The 18,768-nt window shown below is 39.8% G+C and overlaps 1 protein-coding gene across 3 annotated transcripts; it reads left to right on the forward strand.

Annotated features, from left to right (window-relative positions):
• Positions 1-60: 60 nt before the first annotated feature.
• LOC134863327 (homeobox-containing protein 1-like) lies at positions 61-18,406 on the forward strand. 3 transcript variants are annotated; one of them, XM_063881789.1, is made up of 10 exons: positions 61-243; positions 6,151-6,654; positions 7,905-7,990; positions 8,092-8,202; positions 9,866-10,022; positions 10,399-10,481; positions 10,933-11,028; positions 11,277-11,371; positions 11,547-11,630; positions 12,295-18,406. In XM_063881789.1, the coding sequence occupies exons 2-10, from the start codon at positions 6,152-6,154 to the stop codon at positions 12,595-12,597; spliced, it is 1,518 nt and encodes a 505-aa protein (XP_063737859.1). In that variant the 5' UTR covers positions 61-243; position 6,151; the 3' UTR covers positions 12,598-18,406. The 3 variants fall into 3 exon arrangements, with proteins under 3 accessions (XP_063737859.1, XP_063737860.1, XP_063737862.1); XM_063881790.1 differs by having other exon boundaries at positions 11,280-11,371; XM_063881792.1 differs by having other exon boundaries at positions 11,283-11,371.
• Positions 18,407-18,768: the final 362 nt, after the last annotated feature.

An 18,768-nucleotide genomic window follows, 5' to 3' on the forward strand; every position in this document is an offset into this window, starting at 1 on the left:
TGGAATCACTGTGTACAGTAAGTTCTGTAAACTGCGACTCCCGTCGTTCCTTGCGTCATTGTGTCAACATGGCGCCTGTCTGCGGGACAAAAGGCGAATCTGTCTGACGGTGGATTGAAACCCAATTAGAAACAGAGGAGACATTTTGGGAAAACTATCAGCGTCCGTGAGTCCCGGCGCCCCGAGGCAATAGATATATGGTTAAACAAACATCTGCGGAGGCTCTGAGACTGGAATATTAAGGTAAGGAAAGTCCTGCAGCTCCAACTACTGCTGTCTTCAAACGGTCCTGCTGGCCCGATGCATTTCCTTCTCTCTGTGCAGTGATCACAGAAAACTCCTTAAAAACGCCGCTGTGCCGCAGCGTTATACTTGGCGGTTAATGTTAACACCAACTAAACTGATATTTACGGTGTTATCTGAATCAGACAGAGTCAGCCTCCTATTCGGCCTGCTCATAGTTAACCAAGAAACAGTTAAACAAACACAATGTCAACTTTTCCAGGTGGTCTACCGCGATGCACAGTGTGTGCTTTAGTAGACATAATTACGGTTTACAGCCACGATAGGCGGACAAGCTAAATTAACTATTTATGTGATGCTTTGAATGAATTTGCTTGTTTGACATATGCCGAATTGAGGAGTTGTCCTTCATTTAACATATACCGTCTTAAGACACCCTCTGTCGTAAATAATTATTTTCCTAGAAGCAGGGCAACATTCAAATCCATATTTTTGAATGTGATTTGGCGTGAAAGTCAATGCAATAGAACACAATGCAGCGAGGCGACCTTATCATTTGGGACTACTACAGTGTAGTATGTGGGCACAGAAAACAGCGGTTCTTTTTCGGTTAAGTGTTGGGTTTCCGAAGGCACTTACAAAGTTGCCTTACTGTAATTAAAATACTTTAGTCTCTGTACTAAGCTGGCACATACTGTAAACCAGAAGACAGTTCAACGTTATGCCACGTCTGGTAGTTAGGATCACTGGGTTCAGGAATAGTAATGCAAGTAACTTTTAACATGTTATAATTTATTAAGTAGCCCCCCCTGCAATTACAGTAAACATGACACACTTTAAAACAAACAGATAAAGTGAGATACTGGTCCTGCCTGATGTGAAGTTTATTTTGAAGGTGGATACAAAGCATTACCTACAGTGTTGTTTCATGATGTATTACAATGTAATCTAACCATCCTCTCATCCACTGGGAGGTCAGAGGTCAGGTCAAGTTCAGCACCTGGAGCTGTAAGGCATTCAGTGTCTTCCTCAATGGCAGGATTTCAGTTAAACTGTGACTCTGGTTGTGGCTTCAGTGTGTGTTTGTGTGTGTATTACATGTGTGCCCATACTCCTATACTTCCTGCTGCTGCTTCTTAGCAGAGATCCCTGAAGGAATTGAGCCAGTCAGCACTATTTGATTTCTAGTGCATCTATCCCTACTTTCGCAATTGCAGCCACATGGTCAAACATTTTGAATCCTCACTCCAGAAAAATAGGATTGAACTCAAACTGATAGTAGCAGCAACAAAGTAAGTTTCCCCTGCTGATATTATTTGCTGTTGTTGAGAAAAGATGCATCTTGGCTTTTGTCTGCGAGGCATTATCAGTAATTTGTCTGCTACGATAAAGACGTGAAGTTGTGTTGGCCTTCTGGCACTGATGGGAATTTAATTTCAGGTTCATGTTTGTATTTAGTGCCTCTCTGACATGTCTCCATGCTTTAATGTTCAAAAAGCTCTTTATTTTTCTCATACTGCCTGTGCTGCAGCACCTCTTTTCCGCCTCTGTCTGAAACCAGAGCCCATCTGCCTTAATTGGTTAGCTGGAGAGATGTTCCACCTCTTAGCCTATCACATACAATGTGTTGTAGCACTAGCCAATAGAAGCACAAGTGTTACGTAGTGATGGCATTATGTTATTGAAGTAAACAAAGGACTACAATCTAGACATTTCAGGCAGAAAAGAGAGAACCCCAAAAAGCGGGCCTCTTTAAGGCTACAGAATATAACAAGCTATAATATTCAAGCTCCTTTTTGGAATATCACACTATAGTGAGTTTTACCTATGTTAAGAAAGGCCGTAGAGAGCAGGTGTCTGTGGAGTTAAAACCATTTGTGTCCCCACTTCTTGCTGAGCTTTTAATAGGAACAGCTTCAATGCATTTCCTGCAAGGCTGCCACTTATCTGGACCAGTCAAATTGCTCTTAGACACATCTTGCTTCCTTTGGTCATTCTAACTTTGTCTGTACATTTCTACATTTGTTGTTGTCTTGTTTTAGTGTTTCACAGTGCATGTCGAGTAATACTAAACATGATAGTGAACCTCAGGTCTGAGAGCTGATGTTTAAAGGCAGGGTTGATTCAGAGTTATCTAGTCAGGCAGGTTATGAGGGGTTAAGGCACCGACCTTGAAGCGCATTATCAGTTATCATCCAGCTGCTGGGGACCTTTGTTGCATGTCATTCCCTGTCTCCTTCTTTCTGTTACATGTGTGTAAAGTTTTAAATAAATAATATTAGTATGTTCTGTTTCCTTACATGGTCCACTTTGGTCAGAGAATGTTGCATAAACAGAGATACTTTGAAAGCGTGTTACAATGAGCAAACTTAGATGCTAGGCTGTATAATCTGTAAACAAGACTTGGTAAATACTATTATAAAAAGAGTGAAATCCTTTCATTAATCTGCAACAATTAATGGAAGGATTTATGAATAAAAGAGACAAAAGAAGGAATCAGTTTTAAACTAAATAGAAACATAAATGATAATTTAGCAGCCCTGTATGGATCCTATCAGTCTAGCTATATATACAATGACTCATCCTCTGCAGCAGTCAGAGAAAGTATGGAGCTTGGCTGCCTGAGATGTAAATTTTATTTGGCATTTTTCCAAGAAGCACGCCACATACACACACACACACACACACACACACACACACACACACACACACACACACACACACACTCACCCTCACCCTCCTTCTCTATATAAGTGTTGACATGTCTGCTGACTTTGATTCTCTGCTGTGGCCTGTTTCTCTTCTCTGCATCTGAGAGAGCGCATAGAGACAGATGTGTTATCTCATTTTTTCATGTTATCTTCCTCTGTGTCTCTCTCTCTCTCTCTCTCTCTCTCTCTCTCTCTATCTCGGTTTTAGTCGCTGTTACTGTGACAAAAAAATCAGTGCACATTCAAAAGTACATTATTACTATTATCAAAATAATAACTTGAGCCACATTGAAGTGGGCATGTTTTTCATTTGAAAACATACCACATACATTACGTTATTTGGGGAACATGATATGATTATTGGGGTTGGAAATGTATTCACTGTGATAAAAGCCTTACTTAATCCAGAAGAAAAGCATTTCATATCTGGAGAGCAGCTGCTGAGCTCTGATGTCTAAAATTGTGTGTGTTGTGTGTGTGTGTGTGTGTGTGTGTGTGTGTGTGTGTGTGTGTGTGTGTGTGTGTGTGTGTGTGTGTGTGTGTGTGTGCGCTGTAAATCTGCAGGCAGGAAGCTAACGGACGTGCCTTTTCTTCCATTTTGTTCTCTGATTGTCTCATGAATGGGGATGTCAAGCTCAGTGGGTAGAGAAATATCATTCATTCCCTAAAAATGTTAAAATGAATCAGAAGTACAAAATGTCGATGTTATTTCAGTACACCAGGCTTTATTTTTGACAATATTTATGGCCACCAGGCTGTGTGCTATAGCCACTTCATGTATTTACATTCTTTAGTTTATTTTTGTTTTTGTTTGGTTGAGTTCACCTTGGCTGCGTTGAACCTAAATTGTGAACCAATGATGCACAAGGACTTAAAACAAATCATGGTAGACGTCATGTGATATAAAAGCCAGTGCATATCCCACAATGCATATAAAAGCATTACCATGTTGCACAATGGTGTCTTATATAGCCTCCGTTACACAACGAATGTGACCCGAACAGTCCTTTGGTCGATCCTTATACTATAATTATGACAAAACTCACTTGTCGTTCTCTCTACAGTAACTGAATCATGTTTCCTGACATACAATGCGTGTCCTTTAGGTGTACTGTAAGTGCTGGTCCTACAGAGTGCATTGTTTATCTCGCTATCAGATTTTTGTTATCACTGTCTTTGTTAATGTATTGCCACAGAGTTGGAAAAGGAAGAGAATCACGATGCTATTGTTCAAACACAAGAAGGACTACAACATGGCCACTACGGCTTTAGCGTTCAAAACTCGACAGTATACCTTTTTAAAGCAGAATCTCACAATAACTGTTTGCCATTAATGACAATAATAATAATAATACACTTTATTTATATAGCACCTTTCATGCAAGATGCTTCCCAAAGCTTTACAGAATAAGAATACTGCCGTCGCAACTTCAAATCAGCGTCTGTCTAAAGAGTAAATGATGAGTTAGGCAAATATGCAAAGAATTAAAGTTTTTTTAGATCTTTGTTTTAATGCTTGCAAGCATGACGACTCCTTCAGAGTTCGGTCCTGCTCTGTGTGTGACACACTCTCTTATAGGGAAACATCAGAGACAATTTACAAGACAACACCATTTGGGCTCAGCCGGTCGCCTATCACAAAATGCAAAACTCACCCCTACCAAGAACAATTGGGTGTCGCCGATACCCCCTTCTTAAGACATGAAAAGCATCGGTTTTCACGCATACATATTTATAGTATAACATCAATGCATGTGTTATCTCGAAGGACTTAAAATACTCCCAGGATACCACTTTGTTTAAAAAGTCACATTTCATTAGGATTACACTTTATTAGCTTTAATATCATAATTTCCATAACAATACAAAATAAATATGGAGGAACGTAATTAAAACCAAATTATAAACAGAAAGCTTTATACCACAGAACCTTTAAACAATAAAACATGAACAGTGATACCACTAAATGGAAAGCCGAATTAAAAAGATAGGTCTTTAATTTACACATTTTTTATTCCAATTCTAAGATCTATTGGGAGGCTGTTCCACAGTTCAATTGACCAATTGTTAGTCTTCCTATGATTGAAATAATAAGCGACCACTAGAAATGTGCGTTCCAAAAAAATAATAATGATTAGTTGCATATATGATATTTAAATATTTATCTTACAGTCATAACCAGAGCCAGACAATGCTGCTCATGCTTTGTGCACTGACATTCATGCGTCTGTTTCAGAGACAATTGAGTTTGAGGGACTGGAAAGGTTAACAAAGAACACTAGAGATTCGAAGTGTGCGAAAATAAAACATAAACTACAAAGAATTTAATAAATTACCATGAAACTTTAGTTATTTTACGTCACAATCAATATTAAGCTGACACACACTGCCCGGCCCAAAATAAAGGGTCACAAGTCTGTGGGGGCAGTGCTATGATCTGGGGTTGCTGCAGTTGGTCTGGTCTAGGTTCAGCAACGTGCCCAAAGAATGAGGTCAGCTGACTACCTGAATATACTGAATGACCAGGTTATTCCATCAATGGATGTTTGTCTTCCCTGATGGCACGGGCATGTTCCAAGATGACAATGCCAGGATCCATCGGGCTCAAATTGTGAAAGAGTGGTTCAGGGAGCGCTGAGACATCATCTTCACACATGGATTGGCCACCACAGAGTCCAGACCTGAACCTGATTGAGAATCTTTGGGATGTGCTGGAGGAGACTTTGCGCAGTGGTCCGAATCTCCCTTCATCAGTACAAGATAATGCAACTCTGGACAGAAATAAATGTTGTGACATTGCAGAAGCTTGTGGAGACGATGTCACAGCGAATGCGTGTCGTAAGCAAAGCTAAAGGCGGTCCAACGAATATTAGAGTGTGTGACCTTTTTTTTGGCCAGGCAGTTTATATATCTTTATAACTCATTAAACAAGCGGACCTAAAATAGTTTTTTTGCCCTTTTTAAAGGTTATTCTTGAGCCCTGAGGACCCATTTATACGAGTGCATTATAAGAACAATGCTCCATTGAGTTTTTTCATGTGAATTATATTTAGTTTTTACATTTTGTTCTTGCATTTTGAGACAGTGAAATGTTCTACATGTAAATCATTGTTCTGTTAGAAAAATACTAGTGTGTAGTAAAACAAAGTAAAATGTTTTCTTTACCATCATTTTCTCTGTGATCTCCTTCCTGCAGGATGTTCCAGCAGTGTGAGGAGCCTCGTTTCACCATCGAGCAGATCGACCTCCTCCAGAGGCTACGGAGGACGGGCATCACTCAGGCGGAGGTCCTCCACGCCCTGGACACCCTGGACCACCTGGAGCGGCAACATGGACACAAGCTGTCCCACAAACCTCCCTACATGCCTGCCTCGTCTTCCTTGTCATCTTCCAGTGCCGTCGTCGCCTCTTCCTCCATGACTTCCATCGCCACCCAGACACATTTCCCCAACAACCGACTCGCATTGTCGCCTAGTACCAACTTTGACACAACCTCACCGCCTCTACCCATTCCAGTAGCCTCACCCGTCGCCATTGCGACAGTAGTCCAGAACGGCCTTGTGGCGGTCACCAATGGGAAGCTGTCGCCGCCCCGGTTTCCTCTTGCCGTTGTCAGTGGCAGCGTGACAGCGCCGGGATACGGGTTTGAGACCAGTGAGGAGGACATAGATGTTGATGACAAGGTGGAGGACTTGATGAGGTAAGACTCAATTAGCTTATAGTGGTTTGTCCACCACAGAGTAATGAGAAGTGGTGTCAATCAAGGGTGTCTAACTCTAACCCTAACCCAAAGGAAAGGCCCAGCGCCATCTTTTTTGCCATCTTTTTTGCCTTACATTCTACAATTGAGTCTAAACGGACTAAAATCGTCAAATTTTTCGGCTTGTCTAAGTTGGAAAAAAAAAACGTTTTTATGTTTTAACTGTAAAATGTCCTGCCAGTGTATTTCTTTGGTGCATACACTTGATTGTACTAGTTGGCAACTCGATCCCTCATGGATTTGCAGTACTTTCCTCGACTGCCAGGAATCCCCTACTTGTTGCTGGCTGAATTTAAGAGAGGCTTAAGATGCAAGCTGTTTTAGAACCCACTGGTAACTGGTTGCCTTAAACCTTTCAAATAGCTTTCAGATATCTTATCAAGATATCCCATTTCAGTCCCATTATTATGTCTTATGGTTTTACTAGTCTGTGTTTTAACTGTATAAAAGTGAATAACCTGGAATTGATATGTAGATAGCTTCACTAGAGAGACGGTCCTAAGCTTAGCAATTCAGCATTTATGTCTTGTTATTTCCTAATACAAATATTGTAATGTAGATGTTATATTGTAGTACAAATGTATGTACTTGTTCTTTGTCTTTATCCTAATTTATTTTATTTAATCTTTTTTATTGAACACTCTGACCTTAACTTCTTATGTTTGTCAACATATTTCTGTTCTGTTTTTGTATTTGTCTTGAATTTTTTTGTCTAAAATGATCACAAAACCCAATTTCCGCTGGAATAAATAAAGTAATCAGTTCCGAAACAGACATCCTGGTAGTTGAACAACTCTGCCTGTATGTCACACAATCTAAATGTGATCACACACACTCACACATACAGCACTGTACACACACACTCACACACTAACTAGTGCCTCTCATCTGTAGACTGCAGTGAGACAGCAGCAATCAGAGTGCTATTGATTTGAGGGCGTGTGAAGATGAAATCATGCCTGAAAGCAGGCACTGTAACAGCAGGACCAGCCTCTGATTCCTGCACATATTCAGCCTCCACAGCTGCTGCCATTTACATACTGTGTGTATATGGAAGGGCAGATTGCAGATTTACAGCTGCTTTCAGTATAGTGACTGTTATCTTGTGCCATAAGTGTAATGTCAGCCTGTCAGAGATATAAACATGTATTGTACTTGGTAAACAGTCGATTCCCCATGTCTGCTCACAGGAGGGACAGTGCTGTGATCAAAGAAGAGATTAAATCTTTCCTGGCCAACCGGCGGATCTCCCAGGCCGTGGTCGCTCAGGTAACGGGTGAGTATCACCTTCACCCGGATCTCAAACGGGCCAATTGAATCAGAAGAGTTGTCATGCCAGCATACGATACAGATGTGGCTCCATTCCTCTTCCTCCAGGGATCAGCCAGAGTCGGATCTCCCACTGGCTGCTGCAGCAGGGCTCGGACCTCAGCGAGCAGAAGAAACGAGCCTTCTTCCGCTGGTACCAGCTGGAGAAGACCAACCCCGGTAACACCAACCCTGCACCATCACCCCTGCACTGAAAAAACTAAAGCGTTTACTTTAATTAAATGTATTATGTCAACAAATTTCACGTAACTCTATTGGGTTAGTTGAAAGAAATAATATTGAGTTTAAGTTTGTATTTATTATTTTTGCTTTCAACTAACCTAATACAGTTATGTGAAATCTGTTGACATAATACATCTCTCTAAATCAGTTTTTCAGTGTACCCTCCCCTTGTCTGAGTATACTGTAAAAACAAAAGGGATCACATATCCTTTATCAAATAGCTCTACTGAAAGCATGACTTAACAATACCTAGAGTTTCTGAACTCTCACTGAAAAATCTGAAATGTTGACTTTAATTAAACGGATTATCTCAACACCTTTCACATAAATGTATTCGGTTCATTGAAAGCAATAATATTAAGTTTGAATAAAACATGTTACATTCAACTTAATATTATTGCTTTCAACTAACCTAAGACATTTAATTGAAGTCAGCTCTATTAGGTGAGTTGAAAGCAATAATAATACGTTTAAATAAAAAATATTACATCAAATCAAGCAAAATGAAAAGATAAGATAGTGTGTCAAATACAAATAGAAATAAAACAAAATAAAATAAGATGCAACAAAAGACTATAAAAATACATTAAACAATAAAATAAAGTATCATCAAATAAATACCATAAAATACCAGCTCTAGCATAAGGCTTTGTTAAAAAGGAAGGACTTTAACGCACTCTGAAGAGTTTGGATAGTCTCTGCCTCTCTGATCAAAACAGGAAGTTTGTTCCAGAGAAAGGGAGCTGGTAGGCAAACGCTCTGACTCCAGTTGTGCGGACTCTGGGCATCACTTACAGAGGATGTCCTAAAGGGGGAGTAGTGGATTTAACTTAATATTATTTCTTTCACCTAACCTAATACAGTTCTGTGAAATTTGTTTACATAAAACATTTAATTGAAGTCAACGTTTCAGTGTTTTCAGTGCAGACTGAGCAAAAATCTGAGCTTTCAGACTACCACACAATAGAGAGAGCTGCTTATCCGCTGGAAACACATTGTCATTGCATATTGTCAAAGTCTCCTTCAGTAGGACCCTGGACAAATCAGATTGACAACTCTTATACGTCAGTTCAGATAAAAAGTAGCGTAGCTCATTAGCATTCATAGCTGTGATTTCCAAAGGCACTCATAGAGGTGAAATCAAGTGTATGGGTATTTGGACATTTGCAGATTTGATATAAGTTGTAATCAAAGAGTCTTCTGATCCGTCTCCTTTTTTATTGGCATTTTGAGAATCCCCCTGGGTACAGAAATGAAGACAGTAGTTTCCCTGTGATTGAACAATGACTCTTCTGTGTTAAGTGGAGAGCAACACAGAGGAATGTACAATCAGCACAGACTACTTATCCTCTCCCCTTGAAGGATACTCTAATTAGAGTCCCTTGACTTTAATTTGGTGCATGGCTCGATGCTCTTAAATACATGTCAGGGTGTAATGAATTACTCTTTGTCCTCCAACCTCATGATGAAGTGTGCACGCACTTAAGGTACACTGTACGACCAGTTCATAATTACTGTATATATTTCGGTTAAGTGCTCGTGAATAAGAAACTGAAACAGGAAGAGTTTCTGATTAACCTGTTGGTGTTTCCGTCTTCAGGTGCCACTCTTGCCATGCGAGCCGCCCCATTGGCTATGGAGGAGGTGATGGACTGGCAGCAAGCCCCGCCTCCGTTTGGCTCGGCTCCCGCGGGCTTCCGTCTGCGGCGAGGGAGCCGGTTCACCTGGAGGAAGGAGTGTCTGGCTGTGATGGAGAGGTGAGGAGGAGGGGGGCAATGTAAATCGTGGTAAATTGGCTTTTTAATTATCTCTGCAAACCTGTTGGGAGATTAAGCCTTTAGTTTAGACATTTCTTGTGAACATTTAAGATTGTATGTTTAAGGGCCTCGTCTGATGCAGTAATTCACAACTTTTGAAAGATCCCAACCTGTTTTATTGACTGTCTATACCAGCATTGCTGTTGACTCATCACTGTTCTCGCTCTCTACTGAGGGACTTTTGCTAGTTGTTGTTACATGGAGTGGTGTGTGTGTGTGCGTGTGTGTGTGTGTGTGTGTGTGTGTGTGTGTGTGTGTGTGTGCGTGCGTGCGTGCGTGCGTGCGTGGGTGCGTGCGTGCGTGTGTGCGTGCACAGCTACTTCATTGATAACCAGTACCCAGATGAAGCGAAGAGGGAGGAGATTGCCACCGCCTGCAACGCAGTCATCCAGAAACCAGGTCAGTAAAAACAGTGCTTTATGACGTTGACTATAAAGATAATCCACAGTACTTTACTAGATATAATAAAAGGTAATGCTGGGTTACCAGAAGACATTCACTTTTTACTTTAAGCACCTTGGTAGTAGGCATCTAGCTCTTGTGTTGGTAGTGAGTTAGGAGTGAGGGTTAATAGTTTCGCACATCACTGTTCATAAGCTCCTTTCATAAACTCTTCATGTGAATTAGCAATTGTATATTGTTCATGTAGCAAAAATAAAAGGTAACTATAGGAGCCGCATCATGACAGACATGCCACTATTTGGCAGCAGCATTGTATCTTTGACCTGTTTTGTCTCAGAGATAAAAGCAAATATGTCAACGGAAGAACATGCAAGGCATTTCCTTGAAGATACTTTCTGACTAACATTCGCAGAGAGTCTAAAGGTGTGTGTGTGTGTGTGTTTTACAGGAAAGAAGCTGTCTGATTTGGAGAGGGTCACATCTCTCAAGGTCTACAACTGGTTTGCCAATCGCCGTAAAGACATCAAGAGGCGCGCTAACATTGGTAATGTCTATCTCTGTTTTCTTTGTTATTGATAGGATTGCGGGGGATTGAGTTGGTTACCACAGACACAAATCCTACCTTCAACATGAAGCATATGCTTAGAAACTCTAAGCGTGGTTATCTGTTTAATAACCATATCAAATCAAGTCCAATTCATTTGGGAAGCTCTTAATTCCGACCGTGTGCTTGCATCTGAGTGTGTCATTGTTTGAGTTCGATATGCTATGATGACGTTTGCGTTTTTGAAGAAGCAGCCATCTTGGAGAGCCATGGCATCGAGGTTCAGAGTCCCGGCGGTCAGTCCAACAGCGATGAGGTGGACGGCAACGACTTCCCCGACCAGGTAAGCTACACATCAATGAGTTATGAGGAACCTGCACTGAGCAGCTCAGAGCTATGGAACAGTGAAGTTACACAGTGTCACGCTGTAAAAATAAACATTGAGTCACATATTTGACCAGAACCATATTACTAACCAGCTGTGAAGAAGTGCTGACCTTTGTGCTGCTCTGTCACAGGGCTGCGAGGTGTCCTTATTCGACAAGAGAGCTTCAGCCAGGCAGTTTGGATTCAGTCGAGCTGACCTATCCTCTCCAACCCAGGTACAATTTGACCTCTCACACACACACACACACACACACACACACACACACACACACACACACACACACACACACACACACACACAGGGGTCTTTCAGCTAGTTAGAAATGGCAGCTAGAACCCTAACATTGTTAAGGACTGGATTTACCTTAACTGTTGGATGAACAATATAAAGGTGCATTTATAACCCAAGCGAGTGGATCTGTAAAATGTGTTCTATTAGCAATGAAGTGTACTGTATGAAAATAAAGAGCATCTTTCCTTACCGCCTCTGCTGCTGAAAGTTGCACGACAGCAGCTTCCTATTGACGATTTCCTTATTATTATTATTATTTAATAAGAATAAGATAAGTCAGTGTTAAATCAAGTACTTAAGAATTGTAAAATCTCCCATTTCTGAACACAAACCTATTTATTTTGTATTCATTTTTCTTCATATTGGTCCCAGATCATTTAATTGATTATTAATCATCTGTAAGCAAGAGACTCTCCATTCTTCAAATTGATCCACCGTGTTGAACCTGCAGTCTGTAAATTCAGATGGATTTTGAAACACTTTTATAATATCATAGTGGAGAGACATCTTTATAGGGCCCTTAAAAGTAGACACTCTGAATTCCAAGAAAAAATATCTTTAATAATCTTCCCCTTCCCCTCTCTCAGGTCCCCACGCTGCTCCCCAGCTGGTTTTCCAGTCTGGGCAGAGGAGGCTTGTCTGGACACAGGGGCACGACTCTGATTGGCCGCTCCTTAGTGTCAGGGGCGGGCCCTCAGGTGGAGGCAACCAGATTGACAGGCGTGTCCTGGTCCCCTCCTTCCCCCTCCCTGAAGGACGAGCACACGCTGTCCGAGCCCCAGGACCCAATCAGTTTGGAGAAGGCGTCTGTCAATCACAGCAATCAGGTGGAGGGGGCGGGCTGCAGCAGCGGGATCGACATCAAGACGGAAACGCTGGAGGACGACTGAAACGGGCGGCGGACGTTTTCATTGGTCCGAGCGATGAATGGAGCAGGGTCTGAGGTGTGTTAATATGCAAGCAGATTTTATAGGAATGTATTAAGTGAAAAAAAAAAGACCAAAAGTCGTGTAAACTCCAACCCTGAGATACCTCCCAACCCTACCTCCAACCACCAACCTGCTCTGCTACTCTCTTATAGGCATTACTAGTATATTATAATCATGAGAAAAACTCCAAACAGCTTTTATTCTGCTCCCCAGCCAGCTACGGAAGATAAAACTTGCCTACATAAATCAAATCAAACAGAGAGAGTGAAGTAGATTATGAATTATTTAATTAAGTAAATGCACAGTTTGTATTGTTTGTCACTTGCTGATTTGTTTTAGGCATTTGAAATCTTCCGTACAGACAGGAAGTGATGCGTTGTGCGGACATCACTGTATTTGCCACACAGTTCAAATCATTTCAGGGTCGTGCACTGTGATCACAACACAACTGAACAGCCTCAATAGATAAAACGCATGGATTCAGAATTTATTTTAACCGATTTCGCGCTTTTCGTCTGAGTTAATCATATTTCTTTGATATTTTTAGCTGTTGGCTCCTTCAAACGAGTGAATCAGCAGAATAAGCTCAGTATCGTTGAGTTCAGGGGATGTTTCTGTGGGCTGGAGATGATTTTGAAAACATAAAATAAATCAAAATGACCCACTCCTCAAATCCCCGCCCTGGTATAATAAGCTTAATATATGGAAGCAAAGAAAGGACAGCTTAAATGAAATTACATTTGAGGGATTGAATCCTCCGATGTGAAATCGGTGGACATTTCCCGTTCTCCGATTTAAAGTCAACTAAAGAGGCTTTTCTTATTGTAGTGTGTTAGCCGCTACATAGATTCAATGCTTTAATGTTCTAATTATAATTATACAACTTAAAATGTCATCTCTATACCACAACTCAAATTAAGTTGAATACATTGAATGTATCAGATATAAATTCTACCTAATTATTTAGAAAATTATAAATCTATGAAATTGATTTATTTTTCGAATTTCAACCTTTGATTTTTAAGAGTTTTTAAAATGTTTAGCACTTTGCATTTTATTTTTTTTTAAATTGCACAACTTAAATTAGGGGTGTGTTCCAATACCCATACAGATACTATCGCAGTGCACAGCATGTCTCATGCGGCACGCCGTAAAATACCAGGATGCGCGCCCTGCTTCCAATTCTTAGATCAGATTTTGCAATTAGAAATCTTGACTTTCTTGCGGCCTGTCTTTGCTTCTACATTAATAACAAATCATTTTAAAAGCTCAGCACATAAACGTTGACGGTAGCTAAAACTGTTTTTTGTGTGAAACTATAAACCCGAATGGCTGATTACTGTGAGACGATCTGTAACCGGATCAGTCCGTTGGGAGGTATTACTACAGATTAAAGTGAATGCATACATATGCTACACACACACACACACACACACACACACACACACACACACACACACTCATACGTATATATATACATACAGTATATCATATAAGCTGGGATATATATATATATTTATATGTATCCTGATCCATTTCTATTTACAGTATAAAGACATATTAGCTTCCGTGTGAGTCTTTCATGTTGGTGAGAGACGAGTGAAGCATTAGCCAAAGTATTACGTTTGAATTGTGTGTGTTTTCTGAGTGTGTGTTTCGGATGGAGCCGTGTATTAGAGATAGTGTGCTAATCAACGATGCATCAGATGTGTCAAATTATTGCAAGGAAAATGCATTTCCTTTTTATTTTTAAAGGTGTATCTGTGTTTAGCTCGATATGCCATGTGTTTTAAACACATACTGTCCTGTTTTAAATTGTATTTTCATTTTAAATGACACTTTATTGGATCAATATCATGGTGCTTAGAGTCCCTGCTGTGTTAGACATTTGAGGAGTGATCATGAATGAGATGGACTAGAGAGAGAGAGTAGGAGGAGCAATCAAAGCTTATCACTCACATTTTACAGTGGGATTCTCTTGAAACAAACACAGAAAGAAGTGTTCTTTAATCACAGTACAGCCATTGTAGAATTCTTTGTCTGCATCCCCACTCCTAATTATCAAGTCCGGTGTTGCTTGGTATCACTTTTTATGTCTGATACCAATACTAATCTGATACCGTCTTTCTCCCCATCGTAAAAAAACAAGCTATTAGTAATACATTTGTATTAATGCACTTTGCTTAACCCCACCATCTAAAAAACATCATGCTCACACTGAAACCAATATTCTATTCTATAGGAAGGATAAAATAGCCCACAACATAACTCAGTTATCCAATACATTTTTGAGTGGTCAGCACCATTCAAACGTTCAGCACAAAATCAAAGTACAATAAATACGGAATTATAAATGATCTGATCCGTACATCCACAATAAAAATGTAAAGAGATTCTTGGCTAATTTTAAAACTTCCATCTATATTATGCACTATATATATTACAAAGAGTGTTGTTGAAATATTATACCCTCAGTCAAAACTATAATATTGACTTAAAATGTAAAGGTCCCCTATTATGCAAAATGTACTTTTTGCTGTCTTTTACACATAAATATGTCCCCTGTGTGTAAGGAGACTCACAAGGTGTCAGAAAATACAGCTCCTCTTTTCCTCCTTACCCACATCTCTAAAAACGGGGGTACAAACGAGCTGATCCAGATTTGCTGCAGATATGACGTCATATCGGAAATGTGGGCTGGCTTTACATTGAACTCCTGGCAACGTCCCCCCCACGTGACACGTCCCAACCTATCGTCCCCTATATACAGTGGCGAGCTGAATCCCCTCCGCAGCACCTCTGTGTGTCTGTGTATTCAGCAGGATGTCTGCAGGAGGGACTTAGAGTTGTTGTATATATAATACATATAATGTTCTAGTGGTAAACACTGAGAAGTGTTTCAGAAATAATGCTGGATGTGGTTTGGAACATATCATGGTGTTTAATCACGGCAGCGTTTCGCTGAGTTTCTCCGTTAGAAACTTCTCTCTTCAGACAGAGAGATCATGACACTCCAAAGGGGCGTGGTCAGCTTCAGCTCAGCTCAAATTTAGAGCTACAGTCACAGAATCAGCACTTTCGAAAACAGGGCTGAAACAGAGGAATAGTGTACATGCTAAAATCAATGATCTGTTTGGTATTTTGAGCAAAACACGTCAGAGACATGTTTTTTAAAATATATTTGAGACCTATAATATATGCCATAAAAGAGCATAATATGAGACCTTTAAATCTAATATTCACTTTCATTTTAGTCCTGTTCTGGCTTTCACCATCCCAGGGAAGCTGCTTCTTTAGCTGCTCAACGCTCCACTACATTCACTTGCTAGCTTAGTTAGCCTGCTGTTAGCTGCCGGGCAGGAAGCGTACAGCAGGCTTAATAAAGTTCTAAGGAATGTGGAGATGGGGGTTTGAAAACCCAAACAATTTGTTAAGACACAGCAAATGATTAAGGGAGCTTTAGTTCATCAGGTTCTAATTGAAAACTGCATTTTAACAATACTGAAAGTTGACGTCCAATTTCAGTAGCTGATATTTTAACTTGTGTGTAAATTCTCTCAGACTATGGCAGAGACACGGGCCTCCTTCTGTTAGCGTGGGTGTAGTTAGCTTATATCCCCTGTGAAATTAACAACTGAGACTCTCACCAGCTAAAAAGTACATAATGCTGGCGTTAAGAAGGTCAAATATTAGGCGATCCAGAACATTTCCTGTAACTTTTTTTAAGTTTAAGTGCCTTAATGATTTGGTGCATGATAAGGACTTCCACAATGGCTGTACATACTTCACTTACCAGAACCAATGCAGCAACAGTGAACCCTTCCTCATCGCTTCATCACCTGGTGCTTTTTTAGGTTAAGCTACGAATTGAGAGTTCAAAACTCGACACAAATACCTCACGTTACCCTGCTCAGCTATAAGCTACCCCCCCCCTGCAGGTTCCTCCACAGCTGCTCCAATGTGAAGGTTTAGACAGGCGACCCTAGAGCTGATATTCAGAGGAGACTAACTGTGACCAGGCGGAAGAAAAAAGGGAAATTCCTTCTTGAACTCGAACCAATAAATATAAAGTTTGTAAACAAAGGGAAAATCCACTCCAAAAAAAAAAAGTATCAATTTTAAGCTACAAAATATAGATATAGAAGATGTCCTCTCATCCTGGTAGAGTTCTCCTCATGTGATGAGATTTAGAGAATTTAAATTGTGTGGTGGAATGTGTGTTTCATTGTACGGCAGCACAGCTGTCTCCTGCTTTAAGCGTTTGTAAAACTCCGAGACATCATAAGTGACAAAGCGTTCTGTCATGTTTCCATTTTTCATGCCAAAATATACTTTCCCACTGAGTGTAAGAAAATGTTTTATTATCTGCCGAGCAGAAGCCTTCTGAAGTGAATCCGTGGGTTCCTTTTAGACAATGTGCTGTTATGAGATTATTTCAGGATTTTAAAGTCCAATTCCAAACCGCCCCCTACACCCTACCCCTACACACTATTATTTTGTCCAAGAGATGCTGATTTAAAACGTTTTTACGAAAAGTTACGGCATTTCCTGTCTCTGCCAGACGAAGGGGAGTTTGCTCCAAAGCTTGCCGCTGTATTTACACCCCCACCTGAAAGAAAGGAGTGTGACTACAGACGGAGGACACGGAGTGGGAATGGGAAGGGTGAGGTTTGGAATTGGGCCTGAATCATGTCAGTTGCTACCTTCATGGTCCTCTCATTAAGTTGTACTTTGCAGGTCTGAAACAGCAAACTGATGTGAAATTAAAATGTGGTTAAAAGTGTCCTTTCAGAGCCAAACACATGAAAGGAGTGAGAAATGAAATACAGCAGAAAATTGAAATAAGACCAAAAAACAACAAAAGAAGAAATCCCTTTTTTCTTGTTTATCATTTCCACATGTCATTCCTAATATCTGGTCTTTGTGTCTGGATTTCATTTCATATCGCTTTCAGTTCTTGACCCTGAGTGCTGTGCTTTTAATTTGACTCAATTGTAGTTGATTATATAAAGTATAAAGAAACCTATCATGAAATAGAAAACCTTTTTTTGCTTCCTTAACATTTAGGAAGCATATGCCCTTCCAGTCAGATTCAGGCTGCTCATGTGCACTTTGTTTCTGACAGTACTGTTGTGTTTTCCTCCGTTAAAAGTAGTTTGAGCCTTCAGTTGCCTTGCTGTACCGTTTTATTTCGAAAGGAAAAGCTGACTGATATTTCCGATCCGACTCCCGTATTGTCTTCATCACATTTGTCCTGCCAAATCTGTTCTGTCTCTTCCTTTCATCCATGTTCTGAACTCACCAGATGCAGTATAACATGTAAAGAGTTGTATCCCATTATGCTCTTTATTTGGGTTGAAATCATTCAACATAATGTAGATGTTCCAGTCTTAATGTTCTCTCATAATCAGCCAATGACTGTAAATATAACTTGGTATAAGTGTAAAAAAAACCTACTTTTTTTAAACCTCAAGAGCGGTTTCCGTTTCATTTTGCAATAAACAATTGAATCACTGTACAGAATGAAACATGTCAGACCTCAGCAGGACATTTGTTGTGTCACTTTGATTTGTACCCCCTGGTTCTTTTCTATTTCAAGATTTAGTGCCTTTTTTGGACGGTAGACTGTTCTGTAATCACTATGTAGAAAATCTACATATGCCTTTTTGTTACTTTTTCATCTGTTGGATAAACCTTATTTGTTATTTTTCAAAGGTGTGTTTTTATTGATATTCTATTTACAAGGGAATAAAAAGTGATCCGAGTCAAAGCCCTGTGTCTGTATTTCGTGTCTGTCTGATAGTGTGTAGCAGTTAGCAACTATTAGCAACTATTTTAAATCTGGTTGAAGTTCATTTTTGCTTTCTTTTCAAACATTTTAATTATTTATATATTCTTTATTTTTATATATATATATATATATATATATATATATATATACACACAATTCAAGTATAGCATGCAAGAAGTCATACTACAGTATATTATACAAATTCATAATTATAATTTAATTATTCATTATAAATAACTTCCTATTGTATGCACCAAAAAAATATATTTAAACTAATTATTTATAGGCCTGGATTATTATAAAAAAACAATTCAAAACACTAAAAGTGCTATGAACACTTA

Source organism: Eleginops maclovinus, chromosome 4 (assembly GCF_036324505.1).
Source record: "Eleginops maclovinus isolate JMC-PN-2008 ecotype Puerto Natales chromosome 4, JC_Emac_rtc_rv5, whole genome shotgun sequence".
In the NCBI taxonomy this organism is placed as follows: domain Eukaryota; kingdom Metazoa; phylum Chordata; class Actinopteri; order Perciformes; family Eleginopidae; genus Eleginops; species Eleginops maclovinus.